This window comes from Polyodon spathula, chromosome 17, assembly GCF_017654505.1.
Source record: "Polyodon spathula isolate WHYD16114869_AA chromosome 17, ASM1765450v1, whole genome shotgun sequence".
In the NCBI taxonomy this organism is placed as follows: domain Eukaryota; kingdom Metazoa; phylum Chordata; class Actinopteri; order Acipenseriformes; family Polyodontidae; genus Polyodon; species Polyodon spathula.
Genome location: NC_054550.1, coordinates 25,859,913 through 25,883,244, shown reverse-complemented (window position 1 = coordinate 25,883,244; position 23,332 = coordinate 25,859,913). Strand labels below are relative to the sequence as shown.

The 23,332-nt window shown below is 38.2% G+C and overlaps 1 protein-coding gene across 6 annotated transcripts in view; it reads right to left on the bottom strand.

Annotated features, from left to right (window-relative positions):
• The window catches only part of LOC121330117 (BTB/POZ domain-containing protein 7-like), a 58,844-nt gene that overhangs the window by 19,161 nt on the left and 16,351 nt on the right, over nt 1-23,332 (bottom strand). For 5 of the 6 annotated variants that reach the window (XM_041276397.1, XM_041276398.1, XM_041276395.1 and 2 more), the window contains 2 exons: nt 12,025-12,190; nt 8,193-9,275 (listed from right to left, as the gene is read on the bottom strand). In XM_041276397.1, the coding sequence (XP_041132331.1) occupies nt 8,193-9,275; nt 12,025-12,106 (1,165 nt within the window). In that variant the 5' untranslated portion in view covers nt 12,107-12,190. Of the gene's footprint in view, nt 1-8,192; nt 9,276-12,024; nt 12,191-13,553; nt 13,784-23,332 lie in introns of those variants that run through there. The other variant, XM_041276396.1, reaches the window with a different exon arrangement.

Below are 23,332 nucleotides of genomic sequence, written 5' to 3'. Positions count from 1 at the left end.
CAGAGCTCTGTGGAATAATTCATCCCCCTTAATCCACTATACTAACCTCAAGACGGGGGGAAGGGGGGAAACAACGGACGACGACCGCAGTAATGAAGAAAACAAACAGCAGGCTGCCCTCCAGCATGCATGCTCACTTTCAGTACAGTCTGAAGCCTCTTTCACCCTGTCACTGCAGGAATCTGTTCTAAATGGGCTGGATTAACAAATATTGATTCCTCGAGCTTTCTCCCATGTTACAGCAATGCTTTTTCTTACGCCCTTTATCCTAATTACATTTCAGCTGTGTTTTCCAAGGGATGTGTCAGTGTTTTTGAAGATCAAATGCAGACTAATGAGCCCAAGCAAATGTCTGCCAACTGGCTGTTCTCACAAAACCCAGGATTATTCCTGCAGAAGAGCCGATATTACTGCGCAGCTTTTAATCCAGCAGCCAAGAGGGTCAATTAATACACCTACACAGGAAGCTCAGAAAACAGGGCATTTCACAAAAGTGAATAGGGACGCTTTGGTTCAAGTCTGCATTTGTAAACCTTTGCTAAAATTACAGGCTAGTATCTCATAATTGCAAGGCTACAAATACTCTTATTTCTTGGCAGTTTATTCAGGGTAGAGGCTGTATGAAGAACCAAATTTAATTCCATTGCACTTGGATTCAAACTTGACTTTATTATTATTAAAGGGTTTATAAAATGTGATCTAATGATGGGGGGGGGCTACATAAAGCAAATGTTACCAACAATTACAGTAATGTATCCTCTGAAAGAGAACGTGTCAAGACGAGAATTTGTTATACTGGGGTCTGTTTTAACGATCTAAACAGCACTTTACCGAAGACCAGTTTCCACTGTATTGTAACATTGTGAAGCTGCAGCTCTGGGATAACAGAAGCACAATGTATATACATAGTTAAAGGGTAGTTCTAGACAATACACCACATTGAGATCGTTCCCCACTTTTACCACACATTTCAAACTGGTACTACCTCAAATTATTGTAGCTACAGTACCAGTACATTAATTGGTACTATTTCCATAAAATGCCCTACAAATCAAAAAAACATTTAATACTAAAATTATATTATAGAAATTGACACTTATTTAGTTTACACTTTGGGAAACGACAAGAAAATAGGCTGATAAGCTGACAGCCTTGGACAAGAGAGGCAGTTCACATAATGGGCACATCTGCTCACATGGTCTCTAGTTTTTATTAACTTAATTGACCACTGCAGCAGTGAGATAGAATGAGGATATAAAATACAGAAAAACCCCAGAGCAAACTTCCATGTAATAAACAGCAGCTCTTACTGGGTTTTTGTCAATAATATTGACTAAACACATGCACACTTTTAAAACCAATAGATATGTTATAATCTATAACTTAGACAATTGGGATTCAAACTCCAAAAATTGAACTAATACGCTTATTTTTGTTGTGCATCTTATTCTAATATTTGGTAACAAAATATAAGTACAAGTACATGAAATAAAGTTGGAAACTAATGTGCTCTGAACAACTTTGACTTCTGTGCCAGTCAACACCAGCTTGCTTGGTTCAGTCTGTGAGAGGATAGAAAAGAACACCTGGACCTCAGGAGGTCAGAGGCACTTTCTCAGCTCCTTCTACCCTTTGTTGTCTCTGCAGCTGTATTTGTCACCAGGAATCGCTCTTGGCCTGTATCATGGATCTACTGTATCATTTATCAAGGCCGACTTGTGCTAGCTGGCATCATGCCCATAATTGGTTCATCACAGACTGCGGTTCCCATTGAGCTGCAGTGTGATGTGTGGCAACTACAAATCGGTGACCTTTCAAAAATTCCATCTCCATTAAATACCAATAATGCAAAGAGTCAAACAGGCAACTATGCATAATGTTTAATCTTGGAGTACTGTGGGAAACTCACTGCTGCATTACAAAAACAGCTACCATTGAGGACAGGTTTATTGTGAAGTTTCTTTTGCTATAATTAGTATTTTCATTCCCCTACAACACCTGCCTTGATGATCCAGAGAAACCTGTCAGAGTTCTGTTGACTTCCAACCTCCTACCACTATGGATAGGATGCATGGAACTTCTGTACAGTAACGAGGCAAACAATTATAATAAATGGCTAAGGTTACTGTTCGTAACTACAGTATGACAATACCAAGCACAACTGAATAAACCCAAAAGGAAGATTAGTAATAATAAATTCATAAAATCTATTCTGAAACTGTTCAACCATTCCTAACTAAAACGATGACTACTGAGAAATTTTACTGTTCACACAAAAACTAAAATGGAAAATTAAGCAAAATCATTTAAAAACAGCATCCAAAAATAGGTTTGTTTTCCAATGGACAATGTGAAATTATACTCTTGATTTCAAGACAGGAAGTAAAATACTAGAAAACAAATGCACATAAAGGTTACATTTAAAATAATGCCTTAATGTTGGATTGTTGTAACTCTATGGAAGTACAATTACCTATGCCTAGGTGACTGGAAGGACCACTTTTTTCCCCCTCTTTTTCTCATGTTGGTCAACAGCTTTTCTTTCTGAAAATTTTCCTTCTATTTCCTTAATTTCTCCTTTGTGGTCTTTTCCACCTCATCTGTGTTTAGCAACACTTACCAGAATTATTTTCTGCATTTATTATTATTATTATTATTATTATTATTATTAAAGCCCTACATTTAGGAAATGGCATCTAAACTCAATTAGGAGATTATTAGATTTACAATCAAAATGAAAAGTGTAAGGTTGTGATTTACAATGAAGCACTAGTGTCATTATTTATTTAATTATTTTTCAATGAATATGGCCTATACATTTAGGGATTGTTTGAAAGAAACCACGTTGGCGTTGCTTGAGGCCTACCTGTTCTGTGCCCTGCCCTCCACATGTGGAGGTAACCTTTGAGACAGGGTTTTAATGGTTTTAATGGAAAGGCTCAAAGTGTGTACAGACTGTGCTTGATCCCACCTCTTCCAGCCCATAGGAGAAGTCTATAATTTACTAATATTTCCATTTTAGTTTTTTTATTAAAAGGGGTTGTGCTTCTCAAAAATGTTTAAGTTGTAATATTACAGTGGATCTCAAACAAAAAGGTTTTTACTGGATTATACATGTTAATGCTTTGCACTATCTGACTGCATTATAAGGAGTGTTTAGGGAGTGGCTTGAGGGAATGCTGGGATTGCTCAGGCCTATACAGCCTGTTTGCTGGCAGATGTTGTATAGCCTTGAGGAGTAAAGACTGCAAGGAGAAGTAATTCTCCTAGCTATATAGGGTTACACTAAGGGCTGAAAGTTAAAAGCGAAGGGGAATTTATTTATTTTATTTTTTATTTTTTGCTTTTATGTTATTGCTGTCTAGTTTCGATGTCTGGGTATCATGAATAAACCGACCATCCATTTAGCTGAAAATAAGTGAGTCATCTGGAGTTACTTCATCCTGGGCATCTGACCCAGCAACAGACAGCAAACTTGTTTTAAATAGCCACCAATTGCAACAGAGTCATTCTATGTCAAGTCATCCAAGTGATGTGCTGTAAATCAAATTTTGCTCATACTCGATGCAGAGTACTTACTCGCCAAGAAACGAAAGCACCAGAAAAACCCTTATATAAAAAGGGCGAAATGTAATCGTGACAGCAGAGAATTTTTTTATTGCCTGTTGGCTTATTCAAATTACCGAGTTACAGACCTCTAAATGTTACAGTACGGTATTTCCTATAAAATAAGTGGTTTCTCCAGTACATTCTAGATAATTTTTTATACACACAAATTCATTAGTACAAAAAAAATAAATGGCCCCATCATTTCCACTCTGTGAAAATAGGTTAGTGACCCACACTCTCCAAACTGGCTTTAGCTTATTCTACTCTGCATTTCAGTATGGTAGGCACAGTATTAACTGGTTTCTGAAATAAAGTGGTTTGCCCACAAACATTCAGTGTTTTATACCGTTTATGCATGTACCGATACTCGTATTTTCCGAGTAATTTGAAGTCTATGTTAATTAAAACTGAATAAAATGCATTAATTACTCAACAAAAAAAAACAAAAACAACAATGCTTGTTTGTACAATTACTGAGTTTCAATTGATAACAATCTGACTGATTTAATATAGAACCCTTATGTGAGCAAAACTAATTTATATTTAAGTTGTTTGTCTTGCCTTTCTCTTCTACTTTTGCTATTAAATAATTGTATTTCACTTTCCTTAGAAATGCATCATCTCTGTAGTGAATTGTGGAACTATAGAACTGGACAAGATGTAATCTCTGATAAATATTGACAGTTTCCACAGCTGCAGCTCTTGAATTAGGTTTAAGGAAAGGTAACACGCACTGTACAACCTCAGTATGGCAGAAGGGCAGTAAAAATGGAAAATACAAAAATACAAGCATCAGCACATCCCTTACAGTATTTGTTGGGGATATTGGCCACTGTTCTTTGTTGCAAAAAAATTATATAAAAAAAAGAGATGTCATTTTTTTATTTTATTGAATTTGTTAACAGATTCGAATTTACAAAAATAGGCCAATTTGAGATCATTAATTATTACTCACCCGTCTTCAATAAATAAACGTAAATCTGGTAAATTACACGTTATGTATTCCAAGCAATACAGCATTCAATTAACTATTTATGTAAACACTCAATAACTTCTGAAGTTAGACTATTTTGCAGTGCAGCTGAAAGAGCATGAATGCTGTTCATTACTTGAATTTAAAAGTTCTAAACAAAAAACAAAATTCAATCAATCATTTCCCTGAAGCAATCCTTTACTGTAGTTTCAGACACCATCATTAAACATGCAAGAAGCAGCGTGTTATCATTTATCCAGCAAGAATGTGAATTCCACATCTGATCATTTTTTTAAACTGTTAATTTGATAAATACATTTAAAAGACGGTCTTTGCTCAGTCTGTTAAACATCCTCTTTTAAAATCCTATTCTGTCAAAAAAAAAAAAAAAAAGTTTTGATTTAACTGCCTTTAAAACTAGCTTAAAAGTGCTAAATACGGTTAGCGTCTACACTATGCAGCGTTTAATACCGTACTGGAGACCACCTCAGGGGCTAGTCTCGAGTCCGGTTCTAAATTAGACCGCATGAGGTAGTGCAGTTTGTCAGAAGTGTGGATGCTGTAATACCAAACTACCTTTTTTGTGCATTTCTCCAATATCCTAAAAGTACTTTTGATATGTTTTGGCGCGCGGAGTAACTGAGAACGTCTATCAATACTGCTATGCTATTTTTTAAGCTTGTTGTAAAATGGTGGATCGTGGAGCGATATCTGGAGTGATGAAATTGTTCAAGGAGAACTTCAACTTCAAAACGAAACATACATATTTATGCAAGAAGACTTTGAAAGAACACCGAGTGCAGGAGCCTATGCAAAGCTTGCCTATGGCGAGACTGTTGCTGCCTTCTCCATTGCCGATACCTCGTGTATTTAAGAAACAAACCCAGAATGTTCACGTTAAGCAGCACTATGTCTTGCGTAGGCATGGGCTCTATATTTGCAAGGTTGTAAACAGACAGACAGTCCACTGCACTGCTAGGAACTGTAACCAAACAATTTTAATGGTGTTTGTACGCATTAAGCCAGACTAAACATGAAATAGTACTTTAGTGTGAACGCTTTGAGCTAGATTAAAATGTTTTCAATACGGTTCTCAAGATCGATAATGTGTGGACAGGGCCAAAAATCCATTAAAAAAAATCACCTTCAGAAACTGGCAGTCTGATCCTCTACAGAGGGCTGTACCACACTTTAAAGGCTCCCTAAAAAGGTGATGGTGCTTTGTCCCTATTGAAACCACACAGTAAAAAAGTAGTAGATGTACACTGGTACCTATGAATCATCATAGGCTTTTAAAACACATCCAGTACTGTACCTGGTGCATCTACAACCGTGAGATTCTTTGTTTTCCGTCTCCTTGTCGTACTGCTGACAACCTTTCCATTTGTTAGCACAAGGTAGTCAAAAAGCCATTTGGGAGTTAAGGCTGGTGCAGATAGGCGGCAGCATGTTAACACAGAAAAACCTCCCCACCCCACTACCGGTGATCTGATCAATTTCTGGACGTTCATTTAGTGAAATGCTATATGTAGAATTAAAAAAATATATCTTAATTTCTATATATATATATATATATATATATATATATATATATATATATATATATATATATATATATATATATATACACACACACACACACACACACACACATTTTTTAGACCCACTACCGGGTAGTATATCAATTTCATACAAATCATTTTTGAAATTTGTATAAAAGTTTAAAAACCATCCCTTCATGCTGTCTGTCTCAAAGTTATCTGGGTGATTCCTCACACTCTATAATAGGAGTGGTACAGTACATTATATAATCCCAGTACAACAGGAACTCCATGAATCACTCCACTTAGTTTTACTTCAATTATCTTGTCTGTTACATTGACAATCTCTGCTTTGGTCTCCCAAAGTTCATTTCATTTCTGATTGCTCCCACGCCACTGCAGCAAATAAAGTTGCCCCACGCTCTACCTAGTTTTTTCTGCACTTTTGTGAACAGAACATACAAAAAGCTGGACAATGTACTGATCAGGATCAACCAGAAACATTAAGTCAAGCCGGTCCTGTAAGTAGGATCTAAAAGTTAATTATCAAAAATTATATTTACTACAAGTCTATTTATTTATTAACTACTGCAAATTGGACATCTCATTTATGAAATTCTGGGATATATTTCCCCCGGGGTAATTTCTCCAATATCCTCCCCTACACTCTGCATGAAATGAGAGGTTAATAACACAGAACTGAAGCTGCAGGAAGAAGACAACTGTGGTATTGCTGGAAGCTAAGCACGATGGTAAACCACTCACTTAAAACTGTTCTCTGTGGAATCTGCAAGCATGCTCATTCGATTTAGTTTTGCTTTGTTCCCGAGATCTGCTTTCAATTACGGACTCAGAATTGGACAAGAGGGTGGGGGGGTGGGGTGCATTTAGAGATCAGCTAACAGCCACAGCTTTGAAACAGTCTGGATCGATGCCTATAAATGAGACACAGAAGACCAGGGCTGTAAATAGTGTCCAATCAAACTACCTTAAGATTACAGTTCTGTCACGGGAGTGGCTCTACAGTATAATATTTAGCTTGTAGTTCACAGGCTTAGCTTAGTCCTGTTGCCTAGTTGGTTGCAACTTCTACTGTTGCATCTACTTTTTTTGTCTTCTATCCACTGACCTCTTAACCTACCCAGTAGGGCTACCCACAATGCCTACCCTACAGTCGATTCTCACAAACCTCAAGGTTCAGATATTAGTATCTCCTACACATGCTATACTGTACCTAAACAATATACCATCAAACACTTCTGATGATTTACAAACTCTCTTTAATAAGGAAGGTGATTTATCCAAAGTAAAAACATAAATTATGATTAATGGCATGTCATCTCCGAGTCGTAACAAAAAGCCATCACAAAGTTAAACTTAAAAATAGGCTCCCTATAGATATCTTCATAACAAGTCTGAATGCCCGCCCATAAGAAACCATGGTTAGGCATTCTGATTCTTTAGTTGAAGTCAATATCCAATCATTTAAGTTAAAAATAAACATCTGTATTTTCCGCAGTAGCAATAATGGTCAACCAGTTACCCGGTTTCAAAATCAACAAAAAACACCACCACAGAAAATTGCTATGCAGCATCCCAACAAAATGATCTAATGGTTACCATTAGCGTTTTTTAAACTGGAAGGCTGTGGGTCCACAGATATTGTACCCTGCTGGGACTGACCGTGCAGAGACTAGCTGGTGGACCAGAGCTATGCACTCTGTTCCCCATCTGTCTTGCTAGAAAAAAAAAAACCTGCTAGTCAACACATACATGCCTTTTAAAATGCACATTTGTAAAATACAAGAAGAAAACACTGCACAATGGGAATCAGCTTTACACATATAAAAACACTGTGTAATGATGAAAATATTGAGGGGGGAGAAATGAAACTGCACATCATCAGTATGACTAAAAGTCATAGGCCAAAAGTCCAACCCCAGAATTATTCAAACAGCAGGCCAACTACACTACTGCATAGCAAATCAACAGTCACAGTACCCAACACCTTGTAAATTAATTTAGCTGTAAACATAGCCAAGCTAGGGGTGGGTGTTTGGGTAGCGTACCTTGTGCCAGCATGTTGAATTCCAAGAAGAGGGCTATGTGGTACAGCTCCATAGCTTCCTCAGCCCGGCTCATGTTCCCCTTCCCTGCCACCAGGGCTTGAACTTCACTCAGGCTACCAATCGAGGGGCTGCAGTGCAGGACGTAAGAGAGGTCCACTATGTCGGTATACATGCAGTGCAGGATGACCTTGGCGTACTTTTTAGGGATGATGGACTCATCCAGGATAATCCTAGTGGGGGTCTGCAGTGTCCTGTCCGTAATCTCCTCTCCGGTCCGTATTCTCCTCTGGAGGAGGTTGCGGAAAAAGGGAGAGCGAGCTGAAAGAACTGCCTTGTGGGCCCTGAGCTCCTCGTCCAGGCAGCCCTGATTCCCTGCGTAGGTTTCCACAAGCTCAGAGTCCGATGAGAAGCTGAGGACCGAGTCATAGTAGCACATGTAATCGAAAAGGCCCCGCATGTCTACATCCAGGGAGTTGGGAGTCCCAAATTCCTCACTCAGCTGTACCAGGATGTCCACGTCCTGGAAGCGCGAATCCTCAATGCCAAACTCCCCTGTGTACAGATAGTGCAGCAGTGCAGAGAACATGGGCATGTCAATCCCGGGTGTGTTGATGTCTATCATGATTTCTGCCCCGTACTCTGGAGAAGAGGAAAGCAAAGACTTAAAAAATGGACATCGCGCGGCCAGGATGGCCCGATGCACGGGGAAACAGGTGTCTTGGAATAACAGGTCAACATCGGTGCAGTATTTATACTCGTAAAGATCAGACAGATCTTTCTGTAATCTAAGGTTTTCTGGCCGGGCCAGGCTGGCTTGGAAGTTAAGCTCCTTAAGGGCAGTGGTGCCCTCGTACTCCTCAACCAGGGCATTGGCATCCCGCACGTCCCAGCCAGAGAGCAGCTCCCGCATCTGCTTGGCATGGTCAGCCGAGCGGCTTGACTTGCGCCGCTTGATGAACTTTTTCTTGAGCGTGGCCAGCCCAGAGGACTTCTTCTTCTTGTCCTGTGGTTTCTCGTGCCCGTGGTCCAGGCTGTAGAGCTTCGACTCACAGCCATAGCCCTGGTGGGAGTAGGATGAGGTTCCTGAAGATAGAGAGAGAGAAAAGAATATAAGCGACTGTGAACCACTTTAGGATTTAATTTTTAAGTAGTTACGTTGGTGGCAGATGGCTGCAAAATCCTGCATGTTAAAACATTGATGGGGATAGAATTTAAATTATAGACCTATACCCTATGGAGATTACTGTGCAAAGAATAGCATATTTTGCTATTCAAATCTTCTTGGGTATAAAATGTAAAACTACTGCTTCGAATTAATTCATATTAATGTTCATTCACAAGACACATGCAACTATAGAAACAATTCTGTAAAATCAATTCTCAAACATTTCACTCAGATCTGTACTCACTTTCTAAGCGGCTAAAAACTACATATGATAATGACACAATTATAAAAATTAGTTTAAAAAATGCAATTTTATTTTCTCAAGAGCAAATTGCAAACAAACAAAAATCTCAGAACATGCAGAGCTACATTAGATATCAAATTCAAGTATTGACCCTCCATTAGCTCTCAGTTTGAGTTAACTTTAAAATCACTTTCAGAAATCAGTATATTGTAAAATTAAGATATTCAGACCTGAAATCCAAAAGTGTGTGTTAACTCTGGTTAATTAATTGTATACCACTTTGTAAACAGCACGTAGAGGCAATGTACTGCAAGTCTTAAGTAAAAAAACAACTACACAAGGAGTGACTTAGTCATTCATTCGCTGTGTCTGGGAAAAGTTCTACTTTTGCAACACTATTAAAACAGTAGAAACAAATTAATTAGTTATATTCCCTTTATAGCACTTCTGGAAGTCTCAATCAAAGGTTTAGATTTTCATTTGCAAAGGTAATTGAACTTCATTTTTTGAAGCATGAATTAGATTAATGCAGCTTAATGACACCAAGGTTAATTACCATTACACTATTAGGAGATCCAATTAACTTGTTTTACTTAGATTAAACACAGCTTTGAAGAAATGTCCCTAAATGTTCCCAAAGATGTAAACACTGGGTTCCTTCACGTTATGTGGCAGACTTTTCAAACAAGTGAGGATACTCAAAACAACATTATTTATATACTCTACAGTAGCTTTTTACTGGTCATACACCTCATTTAATTTTCAGGCACTTTTTCCAACTATACTACTATCTGTAGTTATTTGGACCACTTTTGTATCGTACAACAAACTTAAATTGAAAGTGAAAGTTTGTGAGACAGAGACAGAGAGAGAGAGAGAGAGAGAGAGAGAGAGAGAGAGAGAGAGAGAGAGAGAGAGAGAGAAGCTTCCTGCTCAAGCCCCAAGTTTGCCTTGGATAACGTTCTCTTTCAGTGTGTTATTCACACAGGAATCACAAAACAAGGAGTTTTCAAGCACTAACCAATACAGACGTAGAGTTCCTGCTTACAGGGCACTTACGTGCAAAGAATTATCCTAATGAGAGAAATATGCGCCAAGTGAAAATGACAAGTAACCATCACTACAAGCAAGCAGATCTGGATGAATGGCTGACTATTAAATGCAAGACACTAATTTAATTAGTGGCTTGGATTTTCACCAGCTATCCACCACGGTTTAAAGCTATACATTTTTTTTTTTTTTAATTCTTGGTAGTTATTTTTCTGTAGTGTTTTGACATTTGGAATTCATTTGGTTTAAACTGAGCATCAATTCCATTAAAGTTCAGTAGGCAGACTTGCAACAGCCATTACTTTGTCCTAGAAACTCATATGGTTTAGCCTACATTTCACTAAGGAAAAATGAACAGGTTTTATTTTTGTATTTGTTATTAAGCCTTTGCGGTCCTATGTCATACCAGGTCCGACATTACAATTTTCTCTTTTCAGTCCGATGTCGGACCCTGTCCGACATCATCAAAAAGACGTAAAGCACAGGGAGTCGCTTTTTCTTCGGAAAAAGCAGAGAAAACCTTTCAATGGCCGAGTGAGACCGATAGGAGACGAATGAAGCCGGAAAAAAAAAGGCGTATTTGATTGCCCCATGCACCACAGCAGATAACATGGACATAAACAAAGAGATAGCTGCTTCTGCATCCAGTGCTCAAAGAATATCAGACATCTGAAGAGCTTTTTGAGAAGGACTTCAGTGATAAAATGAGTGATCAGGAGAAGATTTATCGGTATGCATATCTATAAAGAGGTACGTGAAAAACATAGCGAACAAGGGGTGGAGCTTGGCTAACGATACAGTAATGAGTGTCCTTTTGCGATTCAGTGCCTTTTAAACCAGTTTTACTCTGAAAAAAAAAGTTTTAAAAACAGTGCATGTAAAATAAACAGCGTGTGTGAAAATAAATTCGACCTGATGCGTCTGACATTCGCTGAATAAATGGACCACAAAGGGTTAAGAATAATGATTTATGGAATGTCAAAGTATCCACTCCCCTCTCCCTCCCTCCCTCCCCATTTGTTTAATGTTTAAATATTCTTATTTATTTTCTTGCTGCATGACTGATCAGGACCGTGGAACCTAAACCAAATCTCCATGCACCAGCCATTTTCTCCCAAAATATTTGTTGAATATAGAATGATAGAAGCGTTTCTGTGAACTCTATGGGGTTTGAGAACTTGCCTTGTCAAGAAATATGATGTACTATGAAGTACAGCCTAGATAAGATTCTTAACATGGTAACATTATACTTTAAAATTACATCAGGGAAATAAGACAGTGGCATATACAAATATCAATTGATTGCTTCCTTACACAAGTGAAGACATTAAGGAGGAAAGGGGCGGGGTAAGGATGAAAGAGCTTTACTGTACCTATAAATGTCTGCTGCGTCTGTGAGTTTCCCCCAGTCCGAGGGGAGCACGAGTTAGGGTAGTTAGAAGCATTAACACCCATTTTCTTCACATCAGCTGCTGGGTCCACTCCTTCATTCTGCCTAGTGTTGTTTTTGACTTGTTACTGTATCCACGTCATCCATTCCTGAAAGAGTGGGAACAAACATTTAATTATTTAAGACAACATGATGGGTATTTTTACACAATAGGACAAAAAAAACAAAGACACACTTATCCAATTTGGTGTTCAAAAGAATAAAATGCAATAAAATGGCATTTAAAAATGTCAAACTTCCTTCAATTTGGAGATGATTAAAAAGATGCTGCTAGTTCCTTGTACCTAATCACTACACGAGTTTCTATCAAACTCAATGGTCAGGCTGACCACGTGACATGACAGGAATCAGGATGCAACAGTTTACCTACAGGGCTGTATTGGAAATGTTTGCATATCCTGGTTAAAAAGGGAAAACATTTAAAGAATCAAAAAAGATCCTCGGCACAATAAAACAGGGAATTGTAATACTTTTAATGATTATTTTCTGTTTCCCATTCTATTGAAGGTTTCAAAGGATTTCTATTTTTAAAAAGCTGCTGTTGTAATATTGTATTTGACTGATAGGAACAACAATGTTTTCAATGTTTTGGTATAACTAGCTGTAGTAAATATTGAAGGACACATCTCGCAAAACAACTTTATGGAGGTTCAGCACATCACTGAACTGGGCATCCATTATAGACTTATCATAAACTACAACACAGTTTGTTACTGTTATAAGTTGCTACAAGGAAAACTAAGCATGCTCATGTACTTCGCTTAATTGATAAATATTTTAGGGCCACAGAGAACAGTTAGTTCACCATGGTACAGTATAAAGGTTAAGCTGGCAGGAATTAATTGTGCGTTTGTTTTTCCTATGATAAGCTCACAAACGCATACTACTTTGAGACGGCCAGTGAGCTTTACTACTGTGTCTGCAGAGGAAGGCTTGAATTAAACACACATCAAAGGCAACGGTTTAGTCTGACAGGCATTACCAATTATACTACAAGATTTGAGGGCTGTCAGTCAAAATGAGAGACGACCTGACTCCCTGCCAGTAAAGAGGCAGTGCACCCTAATTGAACAGGAATGAGAGATTGTTGGCGACTCATAACCTCTAACCATACATTATTTTGAATTCCAACAGTCTGTTCAGCCAAACACAAGCCAGCACCAGTCCCATGCAGCACGTATAGCCAATTTATATTATTGACATTTCTGTGTGCAATAGGGATTGTGGGTAATACAGTGACAGAGTGGAGGGACACAGAAGTTGCGGATGTAACACGGCACAGACACTCAGGGCTTATTCACAACGAGCAGGAAATATCACCCGATTACCAGCAATGGGGTGATCTCACGGGTGATCAAACAAGTGTCTGAAAGGCAAAAAAACTCCCAAAAAAACACTGAAAACAAACTAGGAAACAAAAGGCTGCTGTGTAGACACCAAGCGTCGACACACCTCGTATACTTTTTCCCTTTTTCACAAAAGTCAGGTTTGTTGTCCGGTAGCGTGGGTGGCCCTGCTTCTTGGCTCGTCGTTGGGAGTTGTGTCAGCTGCTCCCTTTAATCAAGAGCTGCTCCTCCAGGACAAGCCCACTTACTGGTTAGGGATCCACAGCTGACCAATCCCCAGCTGCTTTTCCCCGCAAACCAAACACAGTAGGTATCATGTCCCAGATGGAGTGTCTGCCTAAATTTACAAAAACACAAAAAGGAGAAACAAAACTACACTACACATTAAACTTAGCCTTGCCACACGCCCCACCTCTACTTGCAGGACTGACCCCATAGGCTGTGGTACCTTTACCAGGAGATCACAGAGATACAAAATTCCAGCTCAAATTAACCATATTGTGGGAGGGGTTTCCTCCAGTATATATAAAACTACATGTGATGGAGAAAACAGTTCCAGAGAAGAGGCAGTGTGCAGTCTCTATTCCGTTTCATTTTTCAGAATATTTAAAGTACTGATTAACACGGCTTATTTCGATGTCCCGCTGCAATAACACTTGAAATTTGAAAGTGACTGCGACATAATGAAGAAAATTGTTTACAAGTCTAGTTTAGACATGCTGTGCCCAGCTTTCTTTGTTGGTCTATGGTCTGTGTAAACCATCATTGTGCTAGGATTTTGAATGAATAAGGTACAATGAAAAATGCTTTTACTGATATCTAGTGCTGGGACGAACACGGAATTTTCATGTTCGGATATTCGCTCATAACTGAAATATTTGTTTGAATACTCGTTCATTTTTCAGAAAGTAATAAAAGCTATTATATTGCTCTGAACGCAGGCAGAGACAGCATAGTAGCAAGAGCAGGGTGTGTGGCCGTGGCCCCTGTGTGTGTCTATTTTACAGCAAGACCTTACAATATGTAACACGTTAAAACAGAAAAATATCCCAGGCATAAAGAATAAGTTATGCAGGACTTACTTTACCCCAGTGAATTCACTACAAAACAAAGGATGCCAAATAGCGGTTCAAGCTAAACGTTATTTTGTTTATTCCTGAAATAAACACAGTGTTCCCTCACTATAACACGGGCCTTGGGGGACACACAATATGAGCGTTACAAACGGGGGATGGGGTGGGGGGGCGCTGCGGACACATCATGTGACTAAAATACAAAATAAAATAACTCCCTCTCTGTAAATGCACCATAATTCACTTTCCGTGAATTAACCATGCATAAAGCACCATATAATCTTTTAAATCAGAAAATAAAATAAAAAAATAAATCACAAAAAAAGTGTCACGTTCCCACTCATGGATCATTTTAAGTAGCAGTTTTTAAACTGCAAATAGCCTGGTTAAACGGCGTTCGGAAGTTCAGTTCGAAGAGACAATCAAACCAAGTGCGAGAAGGAGAGCAGGTTGGAAGATGGGTATGGACTCGCCCCGGGTTCGGCTGTCGGAGCGGGGCTGAAGCGTCTGGTCTCCCGGAGAAAGCCGTAGCTCCTATCGCAGCAAAAAAGTAAATACATCAGGACAGATAACCACGTAACAGGGCTAATATTTATTTCGTTATAAAACAAATGCTGAATAAGATGTCTGTGTTATATTAAAAGTGCCAGTGCAGATTTTCTTCAGTTCAGGTTTTGTATCAAAAGAGACAGAAACAGAAGTTAGACTGAGAAGTTGTTCACAGATTGAACACCAGTACTGTATTTACTGTTGAAATACTGCATGAATCACAAGTATATCTGAGGCGTGTTATAAACGAGAGCATTATAACGAGGGGGCACCGTAGTACATAAAAGTTGACAACGCATTTAATTTTATTTTTTTCATTCCTTGCCATTGCTGTTTCTTCACAGTAAACAATGGCCAGGCACGTTTTCATAAAGTATTAACATGAGGTTTACTTCAGCCTTTATGAAACCGAACAAGCAAACGAAAACTGAAATTTAACTAACACTTCAAATAAAACAAACATGGAAATGGCGTTGGTTCTCGTTTATTACATTCCACATAACAGAAAGTCACAACTTCATATATATATATATATATAATCACTACACAACATTTTCAGGAAGTTGGGTACTGTTTAAGCGAGGCATTTCAGAATGACGTGCTTGCTTTTTTTCTGGCTCGCTCTAAAGCAGTAGAACGCATTTTTATCCCAGATGGCTTTCCATAGCGTGCGCGCATAATGTAGTTTGTTTACGTTTTGCTGTCAAACTTTAAAAATATAGGCTTAAGAGTTGCTGTGTTGATTCTGTGTTTTTTATTATTATTTTTTTTTTATTATATATAGGCCTATATAGCAAATTCTGGTGAATAAGTGCAATGTATTTTTGTCATCTGAAGGGCATACGAACATCTGATTTTTGTATCCGAATACACGTCAAAAATATTCGTTCGAATATTCTGATATTTGTCCCAGCTCTACTGATATCTGTACAACAGTGTGTTATTATGTGGAAGCTTTAGATTGGCGTGGGTGGTGGGTTAGCTGGAAAAACAACAGAAATAAGAAACATTTTAGAAACATGTTTCACGGGTTTTAAACAGCAACAAAAAAAACCACTTAAAACACATATATACAATTAACAAGATGATTACATTTTGTTATGGCAAGTTGTTATGTAAGGTGCTATTCCATCTCAAGGAATGCATTCTCGTTTATTTAGACACAGATCAGGTAAGTAAAGGAAACCACAGCACTAAGCTTCCCTGCACAATGCCTGAGCCAATAAGCATCAACCTTGCCCTGGACAAACCCCTTGAGGGAGGGAATTGAAAAGCTTGGCTTTCAAGTGAATTTTATCTTTGGCTGTACTCCTGTGGTGTCTGATGGCCTCTCAATATTAGCGCCAAATAAAATACTGGATTTGGAACATTGATTGAAAGCACACAGACAGTACAGCCAGCACCACTTTATTGGGATGCCTTGGGGGGGAAGCAAAAATATACCGAATAAAGTGGCTGTCCCAATTAAATTTGTTTCCAAATGAAAAGAATGAAATGACGTCACATTATGATTAAATGTTAAATACTTCATTTAAAATCAAGAGTCAATCATTTTATTTTTATTTTTTATTCCTAAACTAAAAAAAAAAACAAGTTTATTTCTACATGAACTCAAAAATAATCAAATCCCATCTGATCACAAGGCGAGACACCTGCAATGTTGACACGCCAACTTTCTTTGCAACAGCACCCTGAGAAACCACAGGACTCTGCTCCTTCCAGAGTTCAGCATGGTTTACACAATTTATGCAAGTCAAAGTGTAATCACATACTCACTGCATTGTGCTATGCCAGCCTGTGTTCCTATGTAAAGTGATCTTTGTTTATCACTTGTCCGATAAAGCCTAATTGTCTTTGACTTGGTTGTCTAACAAAACAAAAAAATAAATACATTTAAAAAAAGACATCCCCATCACAAACTGGAGCTGCCAAAGTTAAAACCCTTTTAATCCAAACATATTTTATCTTTTACTGTGTATTTCCAAGCTCAACACAAAACCATTCACTTGTACGGATGGTTGGAGGCAATGCTATTTCAAGAGATTTCTCAGTTAAACAAGCCTTTACACAAATCACGCCAAGAGCTAGTCTAACGTTGCAGCTGCTTGGACGAGGGAAAGTCCAGCTAAACTGCTTACTCTGTGGCATTAAACTGAAGAAACCACATTGGGGGGGGGGGGGAAAAAGGGACCATGGGGATTTCTGTGTTTTTCATGTACAGTACAATAATGGAAAAATAGGTTGGTCAAGTGCAATCCAGTGACAGACATTCCTACAATCTCGAACGATTGGAATATTTGTATTCCAATAGCTATTGTTCTAGACCTACGAGTCCTAATCTTTGCACACAATGTACACCACAAGGCAAGCGTGTACGTACTTTGGTACTGTATTTCAATCCTGTCTAGTTTGTAAATGTAATCTTCGTTTTGGGCGTTCCCATTTATTGAATCTATATTTTAAAAAAGTGTTAAAAACTATATAAAAATAGTGGGAAACGGTACATGCAATCTGGTCAGTAACACTCCTTTTTACATTACTTGGTTGCATCAGATCAGACTGGTTCACCTTTGGTACCTTTGTTGGCACTCTCAAAACTGGATGGGAATGAAAACTTGCCTAGAGACTACATGGATTTTCTGAAGTTCAGTTTGAGGCTTTTTATGAATATTTAGTGGGGCTTCAGCACAGCAGCTGCTTAACAATTGTGGTTCCTAACTGAGGCATTCTACAAGGCATACTTTATAATCACAAACATCCCCACCTTCAAGTGATATGTTTGTATTTATCCTTTTTGTAACAACTTTTCATGCCTGTAAACAAACACAGTTGCTACTTAATAATCCCTCCATAAAGGCCCTACTGTTAAATGGTTTGTTTCCCCATATTCTCTTTGCCAATGATCTGGTGGCCTGTACTCTGTGACAGATTCTCGATCACAGAGGAAGCCTGGATTACGTGTCGCTAATGAGAGGCGACAGCTCACTGCACCACACTGAGGCAGCTGTGCGCTGACTAATACCCTAAACACAGCTCCACAACATTCCTGCAACAAGACCTTCCCCCCACATAAAAAATTAAAGCAGTTCACGTGTCCTTGCCCATGGATTTTGTGGTAGAAAAATGAGGGTTGGGCACAAAATGATCAGTCTTCCATTCATGTTTATGCAGTTTTGATTTCAACACCTATAGACAGAGCTCATTCTATAGCACACAGTCTAAGTGCTACCTGATCAGCAATGGGCTTCCTTCTAACCATGCCATTTTTAGTTTATGTACTTTATGTAAAAATAAAATACTTTTAAAACTATTGCCGGCTGGCTTGTATCAGAATTCATTTAGGCCCTCCGAAATCCGTCCGTCTCTCCCCCTCCCCTCTCTCTTCTTTCAACTAAAAAAAAGTGTCAGGCCTGCAAGTCAGACTCAGAGTGCAGGTCTGTACAGGAGACTTTTTTCTACTCGGGCCTAAATTTACTGTTTTCTAATACTAAAACTGCTTAGGCAAATAAATGCTTTGTTTGAAATCACTCATAAAAAGCTATTTAGCCTACATGATGATGTGATTTTAAACTTACAATTACCATTTTTTTTCTTTTGATACTAGTTTTTATTTCAATCCTACAAGTAATAGTCTATCTTCATAAACTTGTATTACTTTAGACTGGCACTGCATATTTCAGGTTAAGACTGCAGTACATTGGTATTCAATCTTCCCTATACAAAACTATTTGATTTCAGTTTTGTGTGTATTTTATTATAGCTACACTCATGCACACGGATACCCATTGTATAGAATAGTACTAGTTTAAGGATAATACAGAAGGACATCTAATCAAATACTGTGGTAGCCCAGGCTGCTTATCAAATTGATCAGAATAAGGAGTTAAACCCAAGCCCTTGATATAATCAACCATACAAGTGATTTCCATCCCATTTCAGGAAAACATTAAGACTGGATGTTGTTAAATCTGTTTGTATGGTATTGAAATGCTATGAAATACTTCAGTGACATAATACACAATATGGCAATATCTCCAGCTTGTTGATGTGCTGAAACCTTTAAACAAATGAAAAAGGACTTTTTTGCATAGCAAATTAAACTTTGAAATTCTTATTTTGCTATGGTATTTCTGAGCTACTGGAGCCTATTCTATTTTCATTCTCACTGTTTCAGCTCAGTCCTCTTACAGCAATAGAGTTTGACCGCACCAGTAATTCAACGGAACTTTCTGAGACCACTACCATAACTGTGTATGTAGGCTTACTCAATGGGGTTATTCAGGATATAGTGAAGACCGGATCTTGAAAGCAGATTGTCCCGGCCAGGCCCATAGCAGTTTCCTGAAACACTTCCTTTGAACTTCAGACAGCTCTGATGGACAGGGAGACTGCTGTCTGGGTCAGTTAGAGAGGAGGGGTGGGGGGGCGACACACTTCCTTGCAAACTTAAGTGTCCCGTTGCTTATAGAGAACAGCAAAGAATGCAGTCTAGTATGCTTCCATTAGTTTAGATCTGAGGCTCTTTGTGTGTCTAGAGGGAGTTCAGGCAAGTCAGGGTATCTTCAATGATTTGCACATAAACAAAAAAAACTATCTAAATCTGATTTTAGCTATGACCTAGTAGCAATGCATAAACAATTAAAAACTGTAAGTGGTTCTGGACATGTGTGGTGATACTGTACATTTGACTCAGTACAACCACAAACCTTCAAGTATGTTATTGCTTTATAAGTTTGCTAATTATTGCCATGTGTTTAAAAAAAAAAAAAAACTGTACAGACTCACATCCATGAAGAGTAAGCAGTTGTAACCCTTTCCGGAAAAAGCTGAGAAAACCTTTCAAGGGCAGAGAGGGACCGATAGGAGTCAAATGAGGCCGAAAAAAGGGGCGTACCTGAGCAATACAGGTAGCTCCATGCACCACAGAGATAACACAGACACAAACAAAGGAGAGAGCTGCTTCCGCATCCAGCGCTCAGAGAATATCACTGACATTTGAAGAGCTTTTTGAGAGTTATAGTAATAAAATAATGATTTTGATCGCATTATTGAGGAGTTTGGTGATAAAACGAGTGATCAGGAGAGGATTTATTAGTATGCATGTCTATAAAGAGGTATGTGAAAAATACAGCGAACAAGGGGTGGCGCTTGGCTGGAAATGCAGTACTGATGTCCTTTTGCCACGCACTGCCTTTTAAACCTGTTTTACTCTTGGGGGGGGGGGGATAAATTAAAAACAGCTTGTATAAAATAAACAGCATGTGTGAAACAAATTGGACCGGACGTGCCTGACGAGCGATGAATAAATTGACTGCAAAGGGTTAATGAAAGTATATACACCAAAAACATAGGTCTTGTTTATTGAAAAGGGAACAAATGCCATTTCAGAGAGTACAATACAATAGCACTGTGCAGACAGATTACAAGCTTATCAAATTCAGGAACAGTGACAACAGCATTGGGCCGACAACAGCATCCCAGTAAAATCTGGAATGCTGGGCTCAAAACAAAAGAAAAGCCTTCCTGTAGGCTGTTGTCTGCAACATAACACATCTGCTCTCCATTTAACTTTCCAGAGCAGCCAAACAGCGGGATGAATGGTTCTCAAAATTCATTGACAGGATGGCACTAAACGGAAATCAAAGACCACAAACTCAGCACTTGCAACAAAAGTCACCAATCAGAAAATAAATAAACAACATCCACACCAGCATTAAAGTGATGAATTACATCTAACAATTGAAGAGGAGACCCCAAGACTTCGTAGGGTTGTTTGGATAACATTTTATTTAAATAAGACCTTATTATGCATTAATAATGCAATGTATCAATTTAAATTATTCATTGAATCAGGCAGTTATACAGTAAACATCTGACATAACTTTACAGAACAAAATACATAATTAAGCACAGACAAATGAAATTACAGTATTTTACAAATGCATTATTAATGAGAATTTGCATCATTTTGTACAAAGTGTATTAATCATTTACTGTATATGGATCCCTTTATCTTAAAGGCCATTATGAGGAATAAGGTGACAACAAAGCTTTAGCTATATATCCACACATAGCTTGCTAATATTAGCGTGCTGAATTTTGGTACTGGAACACAATGGCTCAATAAAGAAAATTGCCCATAAGGGGAAACTGTTAAAAAAAACAACTGTGAATATTAGAGTTAACTGCTGTATGAACTCATTAATTTAGCATTGCATCACTCGGTGATTTTAACACACAGCGATTAACCGTATGATATTGGTTTCAGTAGTGTCCCCTATAGATTATGTGCACAGTTTCTTCTCATCTTACTCTCAAGGCTTGTTCTGTGGCAAAATCCAGCACTCCACATCAGCTTGATAAGCCATAGCACCCTAAGCGATAGGTCAGAAAATACATTACTGTCCGCCAGTGTAAAAGCACAATGAAAGTCAGTCAGCTGTGTAGTAGGTGTAAATGGCAGATAAGCTCTCAACAGTGGGGGTCATACTGTACAGTGAAGAGAGTCACATGTGAGTCCATTTAAAGGCCTCTGTAATAAAATTAGTTCCATTATGACTTGATAATTAAATTTATGCTGTGATCATTGCAGACTTTTTTTTTCAGTTACTGGAGCATTCCCTTGAGTTGGTCGCGTTTTAAAATTCTGTGGTAGATCAATTCCATGTTAAACTGAACCTTGTTGTGACTTCAAAAACACAATGTAATGCTTTTTAACAAAGGTTAAAATTCAGAACTCAATGCATTTCATTTAGTGTTTTCCTCAAACTTATCACAGAAATGTGTGCAGTTAAGAGCAAAAAACTTCACTCTATCAAAAGTCATGGATTTTTACAGGACCATTCTCGTGAGGTTTCTAATTGTGGTATAGCCTGACAAATACATACTGTAGGTACAGTATTATGCAGTTTCAAATTGAAAAGGCTACTAAAGCTTCAGATTATTTTCTGCATTTAAATATGAGCCCAATTTGTCAATTCTAGTAATAGAAAACTAAATTTAAATCTACAGTACAGTTGTAGGACAACAAGTCCTACAATTGCAGGGCTCGAAATTAATGCCAGCCAGGCAGCAATTGCCATGGGTGCCCTTCTCAATTGCAGTGATGCCCCTCAAAATGTAAGTCTATTCACGGCCATTATGGCCACAGTGCCACTTCAGCTACAAATAGAGGCATCTGTTTTAAAGTGTTTGGATCCAAACAATAACACAATTACACAATTTACATGGTTAAGTCGCATCAGGAGAAACAAAAACAACAAAAATCAAAACAACGAACACAACCCTTTCAAGCACATGGATTTCTACCGTGCATAATAATAACATTATTAATAATAATAATGCCATCTCAGAAAAAAGACCAGAAAAAATGTAGAAAGCCTTGCACAATCTACAAAACTTGGTAATATTTTCAAGTCAGTAGTTAAAAAATATTCACGATTACTTACACATAAATACAAACACAGGCTGCCTGCGGGCGACAGGTCGCAGAGTCAGCTCGGTGTCTGCAAAATGCAGCTGCGCAGTATCTAGGACCTCTTTATCCAGGCATGCAATTTCTAAAATGGCATTTTGCGTGGGGGAGTAATGATCAGCTTGACCTATAGCCTGACAGTTTTTCAGGAATTGTGTGCTGTATGCAAGGAATTTCAAAACAACAAACACATTCTTCACCGGTCGGCATTACTGTGCAGTTATTAGGGCTGCTACGATTATATCAAATAGATTTTTTGATCGATTCCATCCCTCATTATACACATCGATATAAATTCTGGATAATTGATTCGATAATTACAATTTTGAACGCGCACAGTTCTGCCTTGCTATTTACAGTATTTCTGCCAGCCAAGCAGTGGGCGTATTGTTCTTTTCCTGCTCGTGGTAACTAGCACCTGCCAGAGAATCTGTTTTGAAAATGTTTTGTAATTAGGCCTCTCTGTGTATTCACTGTAAAGAAAAAAATAAAATAAAATCGTGCCACCTTGTATCCAGAGCAGGACGACAGGCTTGTATTTCTGGCAAACAGCCTGTAAAAATAAATTGTGCACACTGAAGAAAACTGACTGTATATACTTTGCGCTTCTTTGGAGTTTCAAAATGAGCTGTTATATAATGAATATTTAAAAACATTCAACAACGCTAAAAATAAATACACTAACAATTAGTTTTGGAGTATCAGCGAGACCTATTGAGTCTGCATGTTGTGATCAATAAATCAATGTATTATTATTATTACTATTATTATTAGCAGGGATTTCCGCAT